The 20,067-nt window shown below is 18.4% G+C and overlaps 4 protein-coding genes across 5 annotated transcripts; 2 read left to right on the top strand and 2 right to left on the bottom strand.

Moving 5' to 3' along the window:
* Positions 1-314: 314 nt before the first annotated feature.
* Positions 315-8,044, bottom strand: LOC100870153 (protein decapentaplegic). Its single transcript, XM_003695388.4, has 4 exons — positions 7,624-8,044; positions 3,155-3,513; positions 2,382-2,826; positions 315-2,221 (listed from the first exon to the last, which is right to left on the bottom strand). Exons 2-4 carry the CDS (start codon positions 3,480-3,482, stop codon positions 1,822-1,824), a joined length of 1,173 nt encoding a protein of 390 aa, XP_003695436.4. The 5' UTR covers positions 3,483-3,513; positions 7,624-8,044; the 3' UTR covers positions 315-1,821.
* On the top strand, positions 7,793-11,943 carry Pp4-19C (protein phosphatase 19C). 2 transcript variants are annotated; one of them, XM_086905691.1, is made up of 7 exons: positions 7,793-8,048; positions 9,277-9,518; positions 10,381-10,551; positions 10,625-10,777; positions 10,882-11,133; positions 11,231-11,469; positions 11,552-11,943. In XM_086905691.1, the coding sequence occupies exons 3-7, from the start codon at positions 10,402-10,404 to the stop codon at positions 11,679-11,681; spliced, it is 924 nt and encodes a 307-aa protein (XP_086761817.1). In that variant the 5' UTR covers positions 7,793-8,048; positions 9,277-9,518; positions 10,381-10,401; the 3' UTR covers positions 11,682-11,943. The 2 variants fall into 2 exon arrangements, with proteins under 2 accessions (XP_086761817.1, XP_031773505.2); XM_031917645.2 differs by having other exon boundaries at positions 7,869-8,048; positions 9,175-9,518.
* A 1,391-nt stretch (positions 11,944-13,334) lies between these two features.
* Rcd5 (microspherule protein Rcd5) lies at positions 13,335-16,877 on the top strand. Its single transcript, XM_003695383.4, has 6 exons — positions 13,335-13,702; positions 14,883-15,258; positions 15,404-15,604; positions 15,728-16,147; positions 16,358-16,573; positions 16,664-16,877. The coding sequence occupies exons 1-6, from the start codon at positions 13,587-13,589 to the stop codon at positions 16,751-16,753; spliced, it is 1,419 nt and encodes a 472-aa protein (XP_003695431.2). The 5' UTR covers positions 13,335-13,586; the 3' UTR covers positions 16,754-16,877.
* Positions 16,878-17,765: 888 nt separating this feature from the next.
* On the bottom strand, positions 17,766-19,901 carry PGRP-S3 (peptidoglycan recognition protein S3). The gene is made up of 4 exons (XM_003695386.4): positions 19,657-19,901; positions 18,728-18,941; positions 18,168-18,286; positions 17,766-18,060 (listed from the first exon to the last, which is right to left on the bottom strand). The coding sequence occupies exons 1-4, from the start codon at positions 19,706-19,708 to the stop codon at positions 17,876-17,878; spliced, it is 570 nt and encodes a 189-aa protein (XP_003695434.1). The 5' UTR covers positions 19,709-19,901; the 3' UTR covers positions 17,766-17,875.
* Positions 19,902-20,067: the final 166 nt, after the last annotated feature.

The following is a 20,067-nucleotide window of genomic DNA, read 5'->3' as shown; positions in this document are numbered from 1 at the left end:
CTATAAATATAAGTGATTCTTAATATCATTAATATCATATTTTTCTTTTCTGTTTTTACAAATATACATATAATTTCTTGAATAATACAATATATAATTGCTCCTCAAGCAGGTACGATTTATTTTTGACGGCAGGAGATATTTGCTTTAAAAAAAATTTTTATAACTTTGAAGAATTTTTGAATTAAATTTATAAAATAAAAAAAATTCAATAAGTCAATAATTCAAATTTATAATAAAAGAAAATTGAAATTATTATAGTTATAGTTTAAGTAAATTAGGAAAAATTAGGTTTCAAAATATTTCATATCCTGTTTAAAATGATAAATTATTATTATTATTATATTTTTCAAACTTTACAAATATTTACTTATAGTACAATATATATGTTTTTTTCATAAATTCTTCTTACTGATTCTCTCTCTCTCTCTCTCTCTCTCTCTCATACACACACACACACACACATACTCTCACTCACTCACTCTCACTCTTTCTTTTGATATCTTAATTCATTTAAAATAAAAGATATATACTATTAACATTATATACTATATAATATATACTATAGCATTATCTATATTATGAATGAGTTCATAAAACTAAAATCATTAATGAATTATATAAATAATTCATTAATTATTAATTCAAATAAGTTATAATAATTTTATATGTATTTCATAAAAAATGTCTTACTTTTCAAATGGATATAATATTTTAAAAAATATTAAAAAAAATTTAATATCAAATAAATACAATTGTTTCAAGAATTTGTAATACAATATATTATTTAATTACACAATTAATTAAAATGTTTGAGAAAATAAATTTTTGGAATATTAATATTAAAAAAAAAAATTATTTTATTAAATTTAATTTAAATATAATATTAAAAAAATTTTATATACCTTAGAAACAATTATTTTATAAATGAAATGATAAAGAAGAAATTATGAAAATAAATATATCAATTACTAATTTTACTAGTAATCATAGAAATTAGTAATCAAATATGAATTTAGTTTATTATTTTCAGTTATTCTTATATATTTTCAATATATTCCTGCCGTCAATAAAAATCAATTGCATATTTGCTCAAATTGAATTTTATCATTTTGAACAATTAACAATCGATTAAAAAATTAATTAGTTCTCGATAGTAACAAATTATTAGTTTAGAAAGCTTACAAGAGGAAATACTTAAAATTTTGGCGCGCGCATTTATCTCGATTTAAATTCTATTCTGAAAATATTTTTTTTTTTGTAAAATACTTTAATATAAGGCACAAATAAAAATGAGATTAAAATCTTAATTGCCTAACATTTCTTTAAATTTTTATCTTTATATGATTGATAATATCTTGATAAAATTAATTATGTTCTTCATAGATATTCTTTATATATATATATAATTTGAAGTATTTATAGCAAATATTTTACCTTTATATTTAAATTTTTTATAATAATCAATGGATCAAAATTTTTTTATATTATAGTAAATTACAATAATTTTTTCAGATTATTTTATTTTGTGAATAAAAAATAAGTTAGGCAGTCAGAATTATCTGAATTTTTAACAATTATTCATATAATTAAAATTTTCATACATAATAAATTTAAAATCCAAAAATGCCTTAATTATGTAAATATTTAATAAACAATTCAACATCTTCAAAACAGTATTTATAACATTATTTATGGCATTATTGCAATCTTAATTCTTTGTTTCTTATCTTTTAATACCTTTTTATCTATTTTCATTTTTATTGCACATGCATTCTTTCTTCACTGTTAGGATAATTTGTTGAACCAATTAATGAATAGTTAACGACATCCACATCCAAGAACAGACATGTCCTGATAATTTTTCAATACTACTTTATTTTCTTCATCGAGATAAAGCATGGATATTGAACTAAGAGCAGTAGGTACACAGCAAGCTTTAGGCACCATACTTGGTTTTGTTGAATAAACCAAGTTTTGAACAATTGCATGATTGGTAGAATTTAAATGATCTGCTAATGGAAAGGGACAATCACCATGACAATAAAAGGCATCATAACCAGGGGGAGCAACAATCCAATCATTCCAACCAACATCAGCAAAATCAACATAAAGCGGATGTCGCCTACAATTTTCACGTCCATCTTTTCGACGATTTTTTCGAAGTGCTGCTCTTCTAGCACGGCGATCCATTATTTGACTTGCGGAAGACATTTTATATCTATATAATTAATATATTTTCTTATATAATTAATATTCTACGAGCAATATTATTATAATAAATTTATAAAATAAAATATTAATATAAAAAATTTATATTTTAAATAGAATTAAAAGAAAATATAAATTATTTTATTTAAAGAAGAAAAACTATTTTATACCTGCCATCATCTGTATAAGTAAATAACATTGGGCGATTAACAATCCATGTATCATTTCTTTCATTTGTGTTTCTTTTCAAACGTACATGCTCCTGTTTAATTCCACGTACATGCACCAAAAGTCCATGATTATTTTTAGGATCCTTTATCCATCTTTCTACAGCAGGATGAACATCTAGGCTAATTGTGCCATTTTTTCTAGTATTTATTAGTTTACTGTCAATTAAACGTAATAATGGAGTACTATATCCTTTTGCACCAGGACGTAAAATATCATATATAAGTAATCTACCCAATTTTGGGTTGGAATCATCTTGATTTAAAATAGGTACACGAGAAAGACTTAATTCTGCAGCTTGTAATTTTTCTCCTGAAGGAATACTACTTAAGTCAAAAGAAAGACGAAAGCGATTTGGAGATTGAAATTTATGATCCACCTTACTCTCTGTATATAGAAGAAAATAAGAAAAAAAAATTAATATACTAATATATTTATATATTATTTTATATATTTATATATATTTTATATTTAATATATATAAATTAATTATATTATAATTATTATGCAAACATATTATATATATTCAGATTTCATAATTATAAATTGCAGATTTCATAATTATAATAATAACTTAAATACCTTACATTAAATTTTAATGTAATAAATTATTATAATTTAAAATATATCTAATTTACAAATTATTATAATGAAAATAAGAAATAATTTTATATATGTAAGATCTAAATACATGTTTGTGAAAATATTTGCTTACCAACATGAGAAAAGGAACGCACTGTATTAGCAGATCTGGCATGTATTCCTGGTTTTGCAATATCAGCTGTACCAATTGTATTTTGTTTAATAAAAAGTTTTTTTAATGATTCTGGAACATAAGCAGGACCTTGTGGTTTTGGCCTCTTAGCAAAACCAAGCAGAGATAAAAGGCTAGCTTCCATTCCAGCAATTGCTTGTTCACGTTCACCAATGGCAAAATGTTTGGCAGTGTCAGAATGTAGATGCAAGTGAACATTTGCTTTGGTAGTTGCCAGCAGCAAACCTGCTGCGACGAAAACCAATCTCAGTGGCAGCAACATGCGCATTGTGATGTCGTTGCTCACGGATGTTGCTTCCCTGAAAGCAATTAAAATTTTTCATGTGATATTTAAATTATGAACATAAATTATCTTATCAAACATATTTAAATATTAATAACGAAAAAAATACATTTATAATCTAAATAAAAAAATATTATATATTTCAAATTGTTTGCAAAAATATAAGTTAAAAATACAACAAAAAAGTAAATTATATCTACATTTTTATTATAAAAAAATTTTTTTTTTATTCTATTCTATTAATTTTTTTTTCATTATAATTTAATGCATAATGATGTATAATTGACACTGTATAATTATTTATATTAATATTATATAATTATTATATATAATTATTTATATAATTACTTACATAGAAAACAAAAATAAAAAATAAATTATTTTATTAAGTATTTAAATAATTATAGGAAAAAATAAATTTAAATTACATACATTAAAATTTTAAATAAATGATAAAAAATTAAAAATAATATTAACATCTCATTAAAAAATATATATACGAATTTACAAAAAATTATACATACTACAAATATTATGTACATAAATTTATATAAGATAAATATAGTTTAAAAATTTTATTTATTTATATAAATAATAATATTAATATTATAATATTATTATTTATTATAATTTATTGATATTATTGTTTCTAGGAATATAAAATATTTGTATATTTTTACATAATTAAATATAAAGTTAGCAATTACGAGAAATTTGTACTCTTACTTAAAAATATAATTAAACATATAACTAAAAATAAAAATGTTTAAAGTCTAATGTCAAGCTGTGTGCTATTAAATAATTGTGAGATTAATCTAGTCACGGATTTTCAACTTAACTGCTTCCTTGTATGCTCCCATGCTTATTGAGTTTATGGCTGTTTCACAAGTATTTAAAAATCATATTTTTTTATAATTATTATATGTATTATTTTTTCAAATTATATTTGATGAGTTAAAATAAATTGAAATAATAATAATGATAATATATAATTAATATATATATTATTATAATTTTAAAAATCAATGAAAAATTTATTAATTTATTTATAATATATCTTTAGCTATTTTTTTTTATTGCTCATATTCTATATGAATTATAAATATATATAAATATAAATATTTATATCAATTAGATATAAATTTTCGATTTATTTAAAAACAAATTTTCAAATAAAAAAATTTTATTTTTCATGTTTTATTTGTTTTTGTATTTGATTGTATTATGAAATAATTTATTAATTATTCATTCCATTCTATTCATTTAATTTACATTTAAATATATTTAATAAAGTTTTAAATGAAAAAATTATATCATTTTTGATTTTTTATTTATTTTTATATTTTATATTAATTTATAAACATATTTTATATTAAATTATATTAAAATTTTATTAATAACTATACTATAATATGAATATTTATAGAAATTTTTGTCAATTATATGTACAATATTACTTTCACAATATATTAATATATTACTTGTTCAATTATCAATTATTCAAGTCAATTATTCATCAAATTAAAGTTATAATTATTAAAAATTATGATATGTTATATTCTGAAAATTTTCAAAACGAAAACAAAGATTTATAATTCGAAAGTATATTATATTTTATGATTTTGTTTACAATTTTAATTTATTTTAAAATTATTTTTCACATTATGAAATTCAATGAATTAAACGAATAAAAAAAAAAGAAATGCAAGAAGTAAAAATATAAGCAATATTTGATATATTTCTTTGCGATGAGATTACAAAATTATTACTTAAAATAATAACATAATATTTCAAGATTTATAATTTTATTGTATTCATAAATATTCTGTTTTATTGCAAAAAAAATATAATTAAATATAATTTTAAGTAATTTTATAATATATAGAATAAGAAATATTTGAAAAAAATAAAAATATAATGAAATAAAATTATATTAACATTATATTAATAGTATAGTATAGTAAAATAAAGTAAATAAAATCATATATGATATTTTAAAACAAATAGACATTTTAAAATATATTGAGCAGACATACATAATTTTATAAAATGTTAAGAAATGGTCTTGGACCACCTAAAAAGTAGTTGAAATACAAAGTTAATTCCAAGCTAGGATTTGTATATAGAAAACCATTCTATTTCTAAGAAATGAGTTCTCTACCTGTTCTTTACGAAAAAAAAAATTATTTAAATTCATCATTTAAATATTACTATTTATTTGATTATTTTTTGAAATTTTGTTTAAAAAATTGAAAATTATATATAAACAAAAATTATGTTAACAGTTTTAACGATTATAATAGCGAGTATAATTTTAATATTATAAAATTAATCAACACATCATAAAATATTATATAAAACATAAATATTATTATAAATTTATCAGAAAAAAATAAATTTTTTATTAGAATTAATTTTCTTCTAATTAGAAATTGAGAAATTATTTTATATAAAAAAAAAATAAAAGACGAAATTTTATAAAATATTAATATTAGTAATAAATATTTGTGCAATTTTATACATAATTACATGATATTTAATGTTATTAATTCATTAAAGTTTGTTTAATAAAGATGATGATTCAATAAAGATAATTTTTCTGATAAATCAATATAATTAAAATATATTAAAAAAATTTTAATATAATTTAAATTTTAGAAAATTAATTTTTTTCTCCAAAAATAATCGTAAAATCTTATTATATATTATATGTATTATATATATATATTTTTTAAAGAATATAAAAAATACCAAAAAAAGAAAAGTTCAATCAAATATGTCAATGAAAACATATTTAATAATAAAATCATAAATTCTTACACTTATAAATATTTTAAATATAAAATAAGATTATTAAATTATGTTTAACAAATTTAAATTTTTTAATATATATATAATTAAATTTTACAAGTTTAAAAAACTAATAAAATTAATTATTAAATTTAATTATTGATTAAATAAAAAGATATTCATTTAATTTGCTGGTAAAATTTTTATATGTCATAAACGAAATTATTAATTCAATCAAAATTTTTATTTATTTATGAAAAAAATTAACAAAAAAATTTTTTAAATTTACATAACAAAAAATAAAAAGAATATAAAAAACAATTTATATTGTTTTTTTAAATCAAATATTTTATACGATTTAATAATTTAATACATATAATAAATAATAATAATATAATGTTAATATAATGATAATAACTTTAAATAATTCGTATTTTAAAAATTAATATATAATTGTTTAAAATTAACAATTGTATTTTTATAAATTATTTCAATATAAGAAATATTATTAAAAACTTATAATTTGTAAAATAAACCTTTACAAATAATAATATAAATTTAATAATTATTATAATATTTAAATAATATGTATTTATATTTTTCTTTAGTAACAAAGATAGAATTGTATATATTAATATGAAATGTAAACAATATAAAATTTGATAAAAAATATTTGTTTAGAAATCTTATTCAATATTATAATTATATCAAAATAAAAATATAAAATAATTTAAAAAAAATATAATTTAAATAATTTCAATGAACATATTTTTATATAAATAAAAGTACAAATTTTTTTATTTTTACAAAATCATTAAATTGAATGAATGAATGTATACAATGAAAATAATTAAAAACATATAATTTTCAGATTAAGTTTATTTCAAAACTTTAAATAAAAAAATTAACATAAAAAATTTGTTTTATAAAAAACTTTAAATAAAAAAATCAATGTTTTATAAAAATATAATAATTTTGATTATCATTTAAAGTAATTAATTATTTTAAATAATATTCTAAACTGTTTATATGTTAAAATGTTATACCTAAATATAATATTAATTAATTTTTGGTTTATTTTCAATATAATGATAGAATAAACAGTAAATGCAACAGATTATATCCTGTTTAACTCAAATATCACACAGTTGCATCGAAGGAATGCGGCACGGGTAGAGTAAGAATACAAGGTGTCGAGTATACATTAGCAGCACGTCATCGTCTAAAATAATCGGGCCAGCGACAATCAAACAAACTCTTTTGAACTAATGAAAATTATATATTTTCCTGTTTTAAAAAATCTACTAAAATTTAATTTTATGATAATTACACTTACCTGAGCTAATCGTAAGTTCGTTGTTTAAGAAGCCACGACATTTCAATGAGTCCATGTAACCTCACTCAGAAACTATTGTCTCAAAACCTCGCCCCCGGGAGTCTTTAATATCGATACATCGATATTGGAACTCCGTTGCACTATCTGATATTTTCGCACTCGTATATCCAGTCAAGAGAAAGAAGAACTGAAGTGAACAGATAATAGAAAAGAAGAAAAGACGCAAAACTTTTTTTTAAGTTTTCTAAGTATCTTAGAGAAAAACACGAATGTAAAACACAGTGACTTTTTGTATAAATAGAGAACGTTTTTAAAAGAATAAATTAGCGTTGAACTCAACTCGATATGCGGAAATCTTCGAGAAGTCGAGAGGAAGAGTAAAACCGAAGGATATTGTAACGCGAGAGGGGAGAAAGACAAAGAGAGTAAGAACCACTATCTTCTAATAGTAGAAGATACAAATTTAGCGCCACATGTGATTAGTTTATAAACTAAAATATTTCAATTGTATTTTAAATTATTTTATTTGAAAAATTACTTCTACTTTATAATTTTAAATAATATCGTCATATTAAAGTTTCGTTTAATAATATAAGACTATTTTAAAAAAGAATAACAAAATTTTATTTAATATTTATGTAATATAAACTGATCACGGAATTATTTGATAAATAAATATAAAATAAATTATGATAGAATCATATCTAAAACTGTATAAAAATCAAATTTAATTATTATATCAACTAAAATATAAATAAGTTTTAACAAGAATAATAATTTATCACATTTTATATTACATATATATATTTTATTATTATTAAAATAAAATTGTAAAATAATTTATAATATTTAATGTATTAATAATTTAAAATATATCAATCATAATAATTTATATAATTATATTATAAATTATTAATAATTTATAGTGTGATTTTAAATTGTTTTAAAATTAAATTATTTGTAATATTTATTTATATTTTTATTTATATTATATGTTCATTACATATAATATAATAAGAATTGTAAGAATTTATTAAATTTAAATTCAAATTAATTTATAATTTGATAGTCATAATAAATTCAGAAGACTCGAAGTATTTAATAAACATTTTAATTTAAAAATTTTCTTAATTTAATAAATTTATAAAATCTATTTATCTTTAAAAAAATTATTTTTATATATTCATTTTTCAAAGCTATGTATATAACTATGTAATAACTTTTATAATATAATATTTGCTAATTATAATATTAAACATTTCAAAAATATACTTAAACATGTTTTTTTATTTACAAGTAGAAATAATTTTATTTTGTATTAATTATTAATATATATAATTATATATCATAAATGTATATTAATGTATTATAATTTATGTATTATATATGTATTATATATTATATATTTATAGTATTTATAGTATATATTTATAATATATTAATATATTAATATATAGTAAAATTATTTTACATTCTAAAGAATATTTTAATTTTTTTATATTATACATTAATTTTAAATCTAGGGGAATTCAAATAAAAATATAATTCTAGATATGAATTAAAGGAGGATTCGCAATACAATCAATTCGATTAAACAAATTATGTCACTATAGAGCGAAATCTAGAATAGTAACAACAAATTTCTTTTCTCAGTTTACTTTAATCTATGCCAACACACTCGAATTTTTATTCTCGGCTTCTCTGATTGTAATGTCAGTTACATCTTACATCGTAATGTTTTATACTTGTTGAAATGAACTTTTTGATTGTTTATAATCATTTATTAATGTTTTAATACTCATGAAATAACAGTAAAGAGTTTTAACTGCACGTGTATTGTTTAAATGCGTCTTATTTATTAAGCGAAATAAACCTCGCTTTCCTTATAAGATCAGGTACGTTTATCGTTTTTATTTCATATTATTTAATTGTATAATATATATTTATACAATGTATTTTTTTAAAAATTTATTATTTATTACGTCATTTTTTGTATAAAATTTTAATTATATTTTTATAAAATATGCAATTTTTTGAACATTTATATTTGTAAGAACGTATAAGAATATAAATATCATACAAATATAATTTAAATACAAAATTTTTAAATTTTTGTATATATTAATTTTTTTTAGACATTTTAATATGTATTATATTTAACATAATTATTATTTTAAATCAATAATCTTATTTAAAAAATTTTTAATATTAAATTATTTATTATCTTTCGATATAGTTATATATATTTTTTAAATTATGCATTATGCAATAAAAAATTTCTTTATAACCATATTATGTATGATTATATATTTTAGTAATAATTTTATATTCTAATAATTTTATAAAAAATAAAGTTGCAGATCATACTTTAATTATCTATTAAATTTTTTATCTATTAAATTTAGTTTTATTATATATTTTATATATTATATTGTACATATAAAACATATACATATTTATATATATGATAAATTATTTAAAATTCTTAATTTAATAATTAAGATAAAGTTATTATTTAGTGAAGAATTATAAAATACCATGTGTAATAAATGACAAATAATAATAATTTCATTATTATTATATTATATTATATTATATTATTATTTTTTGTTTGTTATATATATGTATAAATGTATAAATTAATATATTGTATAAGTATTGTTATTAAATATTATGTTATTAAATAAATATAATATATTATTGAATAATAATATTTTACTTTTAAAAAATAAAAAAAATATTTTGTTTAATTTTTAGTGAAGGTCATTATTTCATAAGATGGCTGATTCCAGCGATTTGGATCGGCAAATAGAACAACTAAAAAAATGTGAAATTATCAAAGAAGCTGAAGTTAAAGCTCTTTGTGCAAAGGCACGAGAAATTCTTATTGAAGAAAGTAATGTACAAAGAGTTGATTCTCCAGTTACTGTATGTTTTTATAAAAATAAAATATAAAAAATTACAATAATTACAATTTATATAAGATGTAAATTATTTTTAGGTATGTGGAGATATTCATGGACAATTCTATGACTTAAAAGAACTCTTTAAAGTTGGAGGAGATGTACCAGAGACAAATTATTTGTTTATGGGGGACTTTGTTGACAGAGGATTTTATAGTGTTGAAACATTCCTTCTTCTTTTGGCATTAAAGGTAGTTATAACATTTTTTTATTTTTTATTATATTTTTTTATATTATGTGTATTATATTTATTTTACATTTATAATAATAGTTATAAATATTAATATAATTATAGGTTCGTTATCCTGATAGGATTACATTAATAAGAGGAAATCATGAGTCTCGACAAATTACACAAGTTTATGGTTTCTATGATGAATGCTTACGTAAATATGGCAGCATTACAGTTTGGCGATATTGTACTGAAATATTTGATTATTTATCTCTTTCTGCTATAATTGATGGAAAAATATTTTGTGTTCATGGCGGGTTATCTCCAAGCATTCAAACGCTTGATCAAATAAGAACTATAGATAGAAAACAAGAAGTAAGAATTATATTTAAGTTTATAATAAAAAATAAGTTATATGGCTTTAATATAAAAATATGATTCAACAGAATATTTAATAAACATATTCTTATAGGTACCACATGATGGTCCAATGTGTGATTTACTTTGGTCAGATCCTGAAGATACTCAAGGTTGGGGAGTATCCCCACGTGGAGCTGGTTATCTTTTTGGAAGTGATGTTGTAGCACAGTTTAATTCCGCAAATGACATTGATATGATTTGTAGAGCACATCAATTAGTTATGGAAGGATATAAATGGCATTTTAATGAGACTGTTTTGACCGTTTGGTCAGCACCTAATTACTGCTATAGGTATATATTTAAATAATATATTTTAAAAATATAAAAAAATTTTGATTTTTCATAAATTAATTTTGATAAAATTTTTTAATAGGTGTGGAAATGTTGCGGCAATATTAGAATTAAATGAACATCTTCAACGAGAGTTCACAATATTTGAAGCAGCACCACAAGAAAGTCGAGGAATACCTAGTAAAAAGCCCCAGGCTGATTACTTTTTATAAAAAAAATTTAATTAAAAATGACTGCATAAACTAAAATATTTCCAATTGTTTTTTTTTTTTTTTTTTTAAAGAAGAAACTATTTCAAATGATTGCATGATATGTATTTACACAAACTTAAAAAGAATTCATATAGAAAAAAAGTTTGATCGTGAGAATATTGTAGACAAAAGCTAATGTTAATTAATTTGTAAATGAATATTACCAACAGACTGCTATCGATATTGAAAAAATATCAATTTGATATAATAAATATTATGAGTACATGTGTTTTTCAATATCATATTTTTATTAATAAGAAAATCAATATGATTCTGCAGTATGTATTATTTAATTTTAAAAACTACTTTACTATTCTTCATGATAGAAGTAAACATATTTTAAAAAATATGTATTTTGGAATTAATGATACATGCTTGCATGAGGAATACATATATAAATGAAAACATTTATATATGAAATGAAAATAATAGATATAATAGCAGTAAATTTCTTTTACTGTTATTATTTCCTATTTAATTTCTGTAATATTTAACATAAAGTTCAATTTCATGTAAAAAAAAATTATATTTTATTATTCTATTTTACATTGTACAAACCTTTTTATGTATGAATTAATTTATATCTAAATTTTAGCATTTGAGGATAATTATTTTTATTATTTTTCTAAAAACTTATATCTTTACAAATAAATGAAGACTTTTAATAATTATTTGATTATAAAAGTAAATAATAATTATTTGATAAAAAAAGTAAATAAATTTATTACAATTGAAATATCAAATTATTATGAACTACTATTATTATCAGATTATTGTGAATTATGAAAATAATTTGATAAACTTAAAAACTTATATTACAATATTTTATAAAAAATAATTGATCATAATTTAAAAATTTAATTATTATAATTTTCATATTTTTCTTTTATTTATATAGAAATTCATATATTATAAAAAAAAATACAAATTATTATTATAATAAACTTTTAAATTATATAAATGAGATTTTAATAAAAAAATTATATACAAACGAAAGTGAAAAGACAAATATAATTTAGTAAAATACTCATTTTTTTTTCATAAAATATTTAAAATATTTTACAAAATTTATTTCAGATGATAATGCTTATAAATAATTAAATTTACATACAAAATGTTAATATATTTGTAATATTTTTGTGTTAATGTTTTTAATGTTAACTTTATTTATTAAAATTGTAGTTTAGATTTGCATTAAATAAAACTAGACACAGATAGAATGAAATAATTTCATCTGATGTCTCAATTTATCTCAATTTATCTCTATCTTGTTTCATATAAATAAATCTAATTAAAATTATTTATAACTTATTAAATACCTTAATCAATATTTTATTTTGTTCTCTAAGATCGATTTTTCAAAAATATAGTAAAATATATATGCTATATATTTAAAAATATTTATTTAGTAATACAAATAATACAAATATTATATATATATATATATTATTTTATTTTTAAAATATTTTTGTCAAAATATTTGTATAATAATTCTAAAGAAAAATAAAAAGTCTGTATTTTATGAAATAAAAATTATAGTATGTTTAACAGATAATTTTTTTTAAATATAAGAACTATAAATAAACATGAAATACTATTATTTTATTATTTCATAGTTTTATTTTCTGTATATATTGGCTACACTATCATGTATGTTTACTAAAATTGTTTCTCTTATTGAAACAAAATTACTTAAAATATTTGATGTGTAGAACATTTTAATTTAAATGTACATTAAATCTTGTGAAATTAATTAATAATCTATATTTATCTAAATATTGTGAATGATTCATTATTTACATAATAATGACATAATTGATGTATATGTGGTAATTAGCTGTTTATAATAAACTAACCTATAAAATTATGGATGTTCCAACTCCTTCAAATGTAAATCATGGATTTTCGCATAATACTGATGGATTTTTAAATATATCTATTGAATCTCCAAATTTGGATCCATTATCAACAAAACGTAGAAGGTGTTTATTAATTTTATATTTACATATAAATAATGTATTTACAAATGAAACTGATTTTATTTCTATAGAACAAAGAATATAAATATGAGAAAAAATAAAAAGATAAAATAAAAATATTAAGAGATTAAGATTTTGATATGTATACAGTATAATTTTAACAAATTATATTTCGCATATTATAGTAATTGAAATACTTTCCCATAACAATTGTTAATAGGTATTTTGTTTTGTTTAATAAATGTTTTATGTTTTATAATTAAAAATTTTAATAAAATAAAATTTATTTTAATTTATTTTATAATTAGAGAATATTATTTTATGTTAAAGAAACACAAAATTATATTAAATTATACTATAATAATCATATATTATAGTATATTATATAGCATAGTATAATATAATATAATATAATACAATATAATAAAAATTTGAATTTTTTGGTAAAAAATAAAATGATACATTAGAAATATGAGATATTTGATATTGATATAATTAAAATTTTTTAAAGATTTTAAAAGCAAATATAAATATTATAAAATTATAATGCTTATCATACAAATTATAGATCTATGATTGTTAGATTCAGAAAGCATAATTTATGTGATTATTGCAAAACAAAATAAATTATTTGTTTAGTTGGGATTGCTTTATTTTATATTTGATTTGATATAAAATTCATTAAGTATTTATAAAATATTTTATAAAATATTTATAAAATAAGATATTTGTAGAAATTTATATTGTACAATTATGCATTATTCATTAATAAAAAATAATAATATTTAAACTCTCTATATAAATATTATTCTCTTTTTCTAAAATTAAATAATACAAATATTTAAATCATTTAATAGAATTCATAGACTATTATTAATTCTATTATTAATTCTAAGTATATTTTTCTATAAAGGATAATATTAGGATATATTTAAAAGTACTTATAATTATAGTATAGTATAGTATAATATTTTATAATTATTTTTGCAAAGTAAATATTATTGAATAAATTTTAAATCCCATTATTCAGTTTATTTGAATTTTTGATAGTAGATCTATATATGAATAAAATTTAGTTCTTGATTAAAGATTTATATATTTATTAAATTATTAATGTTAATATTAAACTTAAATAAAAAAATATATTAATAATAAAAATTTGTATCTTTTATTAAACTTTTAGTTCTTCACGTACAATAAAACGTAGAAAATTTGATGATGAGCTTGTTGAAACAACATTTAATTTACAACCTCCAGCTACAAGTACAAAATCTGCTGCTAGATCTAGAACTGTCTCACTTTCTACTACTCCAATAGAATCTGCTGTTCCACAACAAAATGCATCAAGTCCCATTCAGATTTCTACAAATGTTTCTCAATCAGATAGATGTAACAGACGAACAAATAGACCAGGAGCTTCAAATGCTCCAGGACGAAAAAATAAAAAGAATAAAAATCATTCACATTCTGTGAATGCAACAAAAGATTTAGGAAGATGGAAACCAACAGATGATTTGGCACTAATTACTGGTGTACAGCAAACAAATGATTTAAGAATGGTATTTTTTTTTTCTGCAAATATTTATAAATAATATAAAAAATCATATTATTAGTTGATTCATATTGTTATTCTTTAAGAATTGTTTAATAATAACAATAATAATAAAAATTCATTAATATAAAATATTAATTAATGTAATATAGGTACATAGAGGTACAAAATTTTCTTGTCGTTTTACATTACAAGAAATACAACAAAGATGGTATGCTTTGCTATATGATAGTGCAGTTTCAAGAGTTGCGGTTCAAGCTATGCGTAATTTACATCCAGAATTAATTGCTAGTGTACAAGCAAGAACTTTATATAGCAAAGCAGAAGAAGATCTTTTGGGTACAATAAAATCGGTAATTAAATATTTTAATTTAATAAAATTATTTTATTTATATTGATAAATATAAGATGTATTTAATAATTATTCTAAATTTTATATATATTTTTTAAATAATAAGATTTTTTTATTTTTTTAGACTTCTCAACCAACAGTAGAAATATTTCAAGAACTTCTTGAAGCTAATGCTCATACATTTTATTCTGCCCGAACGGCAAAAGCTTTATTAGCTCATTGGCAGTTAATGAAACAATATCATCTTCTTCCTGACCAAACTGTACAAAGCTTACCACGAGGTGAACATGTTCTTAATTTTTCTGATGCAGAAGAAATGATTAATGATACAGAATTAATTGAACAAAAAGATGAATTAGTAGATGCAGAACTTATTGCAGCAGATAGGAGAAATAAAAGAGAAATAAAAGTGTTAGAAAATGAATTGAGTAGATGGCAAGTTTTAGTTGATAGTGTAACAGGAGTAAATTCACCAGATTTTGATAATCAAACTTTGGCAATACTTAGAGGAAGACTTGTTAGATATTTAATGAGATCACGAGAGGTAATTTAAAAAAAAATATCATTATATTATTTCTGAGAGAGAAAGAGAGAATGTATATATATATTTAGAATAATTATTTATAAATATTAATTTCGTAAGATTTTAATCTTTTTAGAATTACATTATATGAAATATATTTTTTACTTGAACTTATTATTTATTCTTTTATTGTACTTCTTATTCTATTTTTTTATTTTATATTTTTGGTAGATTACTGTAGGTCGTTCAACAAAAGATCACAATGTGGATGTAGATTTGACATTAGAAGGTCCAGCTTGGAAAGTTTCACGAAGACAAGGAACCATTCGATTAAGAAATAATGGAGATTTTTTTCTTTCTTCAGAGGGAAAACGACCAATTTTTGTAGATAGTAGACCCATTCTTGCAGGAAATAAAATGAAGCTTAACAATAATAGTGTAATTGAGGTATTAAATTGCATTTTTCTTTTTATTATAGAGTAAAATATTAAATAAAAATTTAATTTTTTAAATTTAATTTTCTATGTCATTTTTTAGATTGCAGGTTTGAGATTTATATTTTTAATAAATCAAGAATTAATTTCTGTTATTCGCCAAGAAGTAGTGAAATTAAATTTAAAACCATAAGTGTTCTATTTCATTCCATAATTGAGCACTAAATGATGTATTTCCTTGTAAACGTTCATTATATTATATAGAAATTTTGTATAAAGTATACAATTGTTCCATTAAACAAATAAATTTTACTTAATTTTGTATATTATAATTTTTCCCTGATAATATTAATATCTGATTGTATTGTACAAAAGATAATATAATAATATAATTAATGAAAAAAAAAAGAAAAAAATGAAAGAAAAAGACGAAGAATTTAATGATTTGATAAAAAACAATATTAATACAGTTAGAAATAAATATACGATTAATATATAAGTAATATAAAAATCCAAAATAAATTACATTGCAAATATTACATATATTTATAAGAAATAACTATATTATAAAGATTATATTATCTAAAAAAAAAAAAAAATTAACAAATATTCTACAACATTTTGGAATCAGTTTCAAAATGAAATGATTTATTTGCATTGCATTCACATATGCAAATAATCAATTCAAGTTCAATAGGTTTTTCATTTATTACTTATTAAATATATTAGTCACATTTTTATTAGAAATTAAGATTAAATCAGTTAAGATCGGCTTTATATTCAAATTAATTATAATTTCTGATGATAGAAATTTATTTTATTAATATATAAATTTGTATTGTTAGTCATAAAATTAATATGAATTTAATATAAAAATGAATCATTTATAAAATACAATAAAGAAGAACTTTATTGAAAAAAGAAAAATTCTTTATAACGATATAATAACTTCTTTTTATTAGAAAAATAAAAAATGTAAAATTATATAAAATAAAAAATAATATAAAATAATATATATAAAAAAAATATTTTTCTATATGGAAAATATGAATAAATTAAATTATTAATAAAATTTTTTTATTAATTAATTTTTTAATTAAAATGTAATTTCATTAAAAAAAGAATAAAAGCTTTTATTTAGAAAATTATTTAATAAATGTGCATGAAAGAAATTTAAATGCTAAAAAATTATTAAATGCATAAAATTCGATTTTATGATGCATCAATTTATTTGATAATATACAATGTAAATACACTACTTGCTAAAGAAGTAGTGATTACTAAATAAGTACTACATTTAATTAAAATTATATAACTATGGAGTAGAAACCCATTCAGGCCAACTTTGAATCTGTTTATAAAGTTTAACTCCAGGACTTTCCGTAGCTATAGCTTGTTTACCTCCGATTACCCGAACATCTTCTCTAAGTATCCCTTGTGTTTTACCACAAAGAATTAATTTATGTGCAGCATTCAGCATTTTTTTACTTGCATTCTTTCCTAAATAAGAAATTATTAAATTTAAATTTAATATAAATTTATTATAATTAAAACTAAATTATAAAATAAAGCATAAAAAAAAATAGATATTACATAAAAAAAAATACCTTGAAAATTTCCTATGAAAGCAATTGAAATAGATTTTTTATTATACCCATACGTATGAGCACCCTCATGATTCCAGCCACAACCTTCGTATATATTTCCATCTCCGCCAATTAAAAATCTGTTGAATAATAATAATAAATAATATATTAATTATTTTATATAATTATTATTTTTATTTTATAAAAAATTTAAAATATAAATCATTTTTAACAGATTTTTATGACATAATTAAAAAATTAATAAGATATAAAAATAATCAATAAAGAAAGAGAATTTTGTTAATGAAATAGAATATATTATTAATTAAATATATTATTTTGAATTATTTTGAATTATTTTTATTATATATAACACATTATTATCATATATTATAAAAAATATAAAAAAAGAAAATTTTAATTAATGAAATAAAATATATTTTAATTATTTTTAAACATTTTATTATATATAACAAGTATTATTATATTGTATTATATTATATGTAGTATTATCATATATATAGTATTATATTAAAAAATATATAGGTAATTATTCAAAAAATAAAATAAATGATACTTAAGAATATCCGATATCATGCCATCCATTGGTATCCATATGATATGAACGAATATTTTCGATGTAAGACATACATGTATCTTTAGAATTACATTCCGGAGTAACTGTATGATGAATTATAACATATGGAATAGGAATAATTAAATAATTTATATTCTTTGCATTTATATTAGTCCATTGGTTTCGTTTGATAATTTCGGAGCAATTTTCGTCTCCGTCTAGAAAATATTTAAAGAAATTTTAAGATAATTATGATTCGCATTTCTAATTATTAAAATTATCTATTTTATTTCATTCTGTTTAATGTATAACAATATTTTTAAAATTTTGACTTGAATTTAATAAATATGTTAATTTTCAAATGAAAATTTTAAATATCAAAATGACATATTTTGATAAATTACAGTATATGATTTTATTATTATAAGTATATGTATATTTTTTATTAACAATATATATATATATAATTCTTATATTTTGGAATAGATGAAAACAACAATTTGGAACGTTATATTGAATAACAAGAATAAGAGAGAAAAAAATTTCAAACACTCAGCATAAAAGTTATCTCTTAATATGTTATATACACAAAGATAGAGAATATAAAAAGTACATAAAAAAATTGTATTCCAAAAATTTTTTTTAAAGTATTATTTTAAGATTATACTGTATAAAAATTTTGATTTTTTTGTAATTATTACTATTTTAAAAATTATTAATATTAATAATATTTATTATTAAAAATTATAAATTTTAATAAGAATATAAATATAATATAATAAGTAATTTTATTTATTGAATAAAATTATATTACAATTATATTTGAATATATTATTAAAAATATGTTATTAATATCAACTTAATAACATCATTTTAGTAAAAAACTTTCATAATCATAAAAATCAATCATAAAAATATTCAAAAATAACTCACCGACAATATAGGATTGAAAGAGAAAAAAAATTATAAATATTAATTTTTGCATTTTATGAATGTTAAAATAAAATTTTATAAATATTTATATATATATTTAATTATATAATTATATAAATATAATTATTTATTTATTTAAATATTTATAATTAAAAGATCAATTATAGAAATTTAATACTATAACCAAAAGATTCTTATTTGACTAAAGTTCATACAATGCAAAGCGATGTTAATAGTTATCTTATATTTATATGTTATTTTTTCTTTTTTGTGGAAAGATTACACAAATAAAAATATTTTATAAAAATTTAATAGTGAATTTTATGTAATGAATTATAAAATTACAAAATGAATAGAAAATTTATATTTATTATAATAAAATAATACAATTAGAATTAAAATTAAAAAATA

This window comes from Apis florea, unplaced genomic scaffold (assembly GCF_048593485.1).
Source record: "Apis florea isolate Af1SG1 unplaced genomic scaffold, ASM4859348v1 contig_2492_pilon, whole genome shotgun sequence".
Lineage (NCBI taxonomy): Eukaryota > Metazoa > Arthropoda > Insecta > Hymenoptera > Apidae > Apis > Apis florea.
The sequence above is the reverse complement of the archived record's forward strand: the minus strand, read 5'-3'. Positions and strand labels throughout refer to the sequence as shown.

Bases quoted from the DNA above. Each gene is read 5' to 3' on its own strand.
- Pp4-19C (XM_086905691.1), top strand. From the start codon at position 10,402: ATGGCTGATTCCAGCGATTTGGATCGGCAAATAGAACAACTAAAAAAA. The intron at 10,552-10,624 runs GTATGTTTTTAT...AATTATTTTTAG, and splicing joins GAGTTGATTCTCCAGTTACT to GTATGTGGAGATATTCATGG. The intron at 11,470-11,551 runs GTATATATTTAA...ATTTTTTAATAG, and splicing joins GCACCTAATTACTGCTATAG to GTGTGGAAATGTTGCGGCAA.
- Rcd5 (XM_003695383.4), top strand. From the start codon at position 13,587: ATGGATGTTCCAACTCCTTCAAATGTAAATCATGGATTTTCGCATAAT. The intron at 15,259-15,403 runs GTATTTTTTTTT...AATGTAATATAG, and splicing joins AAACAAATGATTTAAGAATG to GTACATAGAGGTACAAAATT. The intron at 15,605-15,727 runs GTAATTAAATAT...TTATTTTTTTAG, and splicing joins TTTTGGGTACAATAAAATCG to ACTTCTCAACCAACAGTAGA.
- PGRP-S3 (XM_003695386.4), bottom strand. From the start codon at position 19,708: ATGCAAAAATTAATATTTATAATTTTTTTTCTCTTTCAATCCTATATT. The intron at 18,942-19,656 runs GTGAGTTATTTT...AATATTTTCTAG, and splicing joins CTTTCAATCCTATATTGTCG to ACGGAGACGAAAATTGCTCC. The intron at 18,287-18,727 runs TTAAGTATCATT...ATTATTCAACAG, and splicing joins TGGCATGATATCGGATATTC to ATTTTTAATTGGCGGAGATG.
- LOC100870153 (XM_003695388.4), bottom strand. From the start codon at position 3,482: ATGCGCATGTTGCTGCCACTGAGATTGGTTTTCGTCGCAGCAGGTTTG. The intron at 2,827-3,154 runs GTAAGCAAATAT...TTCTATATACAG, and splicing joins GCGTTCCTTTTCTCATGTTG to AGAGTAAGGTGGATCATAAA. The intron at 2,222-2,381 runs GTATAAAATAGT...TTAATTATATAG, and splicing joins ACTTATACAGATGATGGCAG to ATATAAAATGTCTTCCGCAA.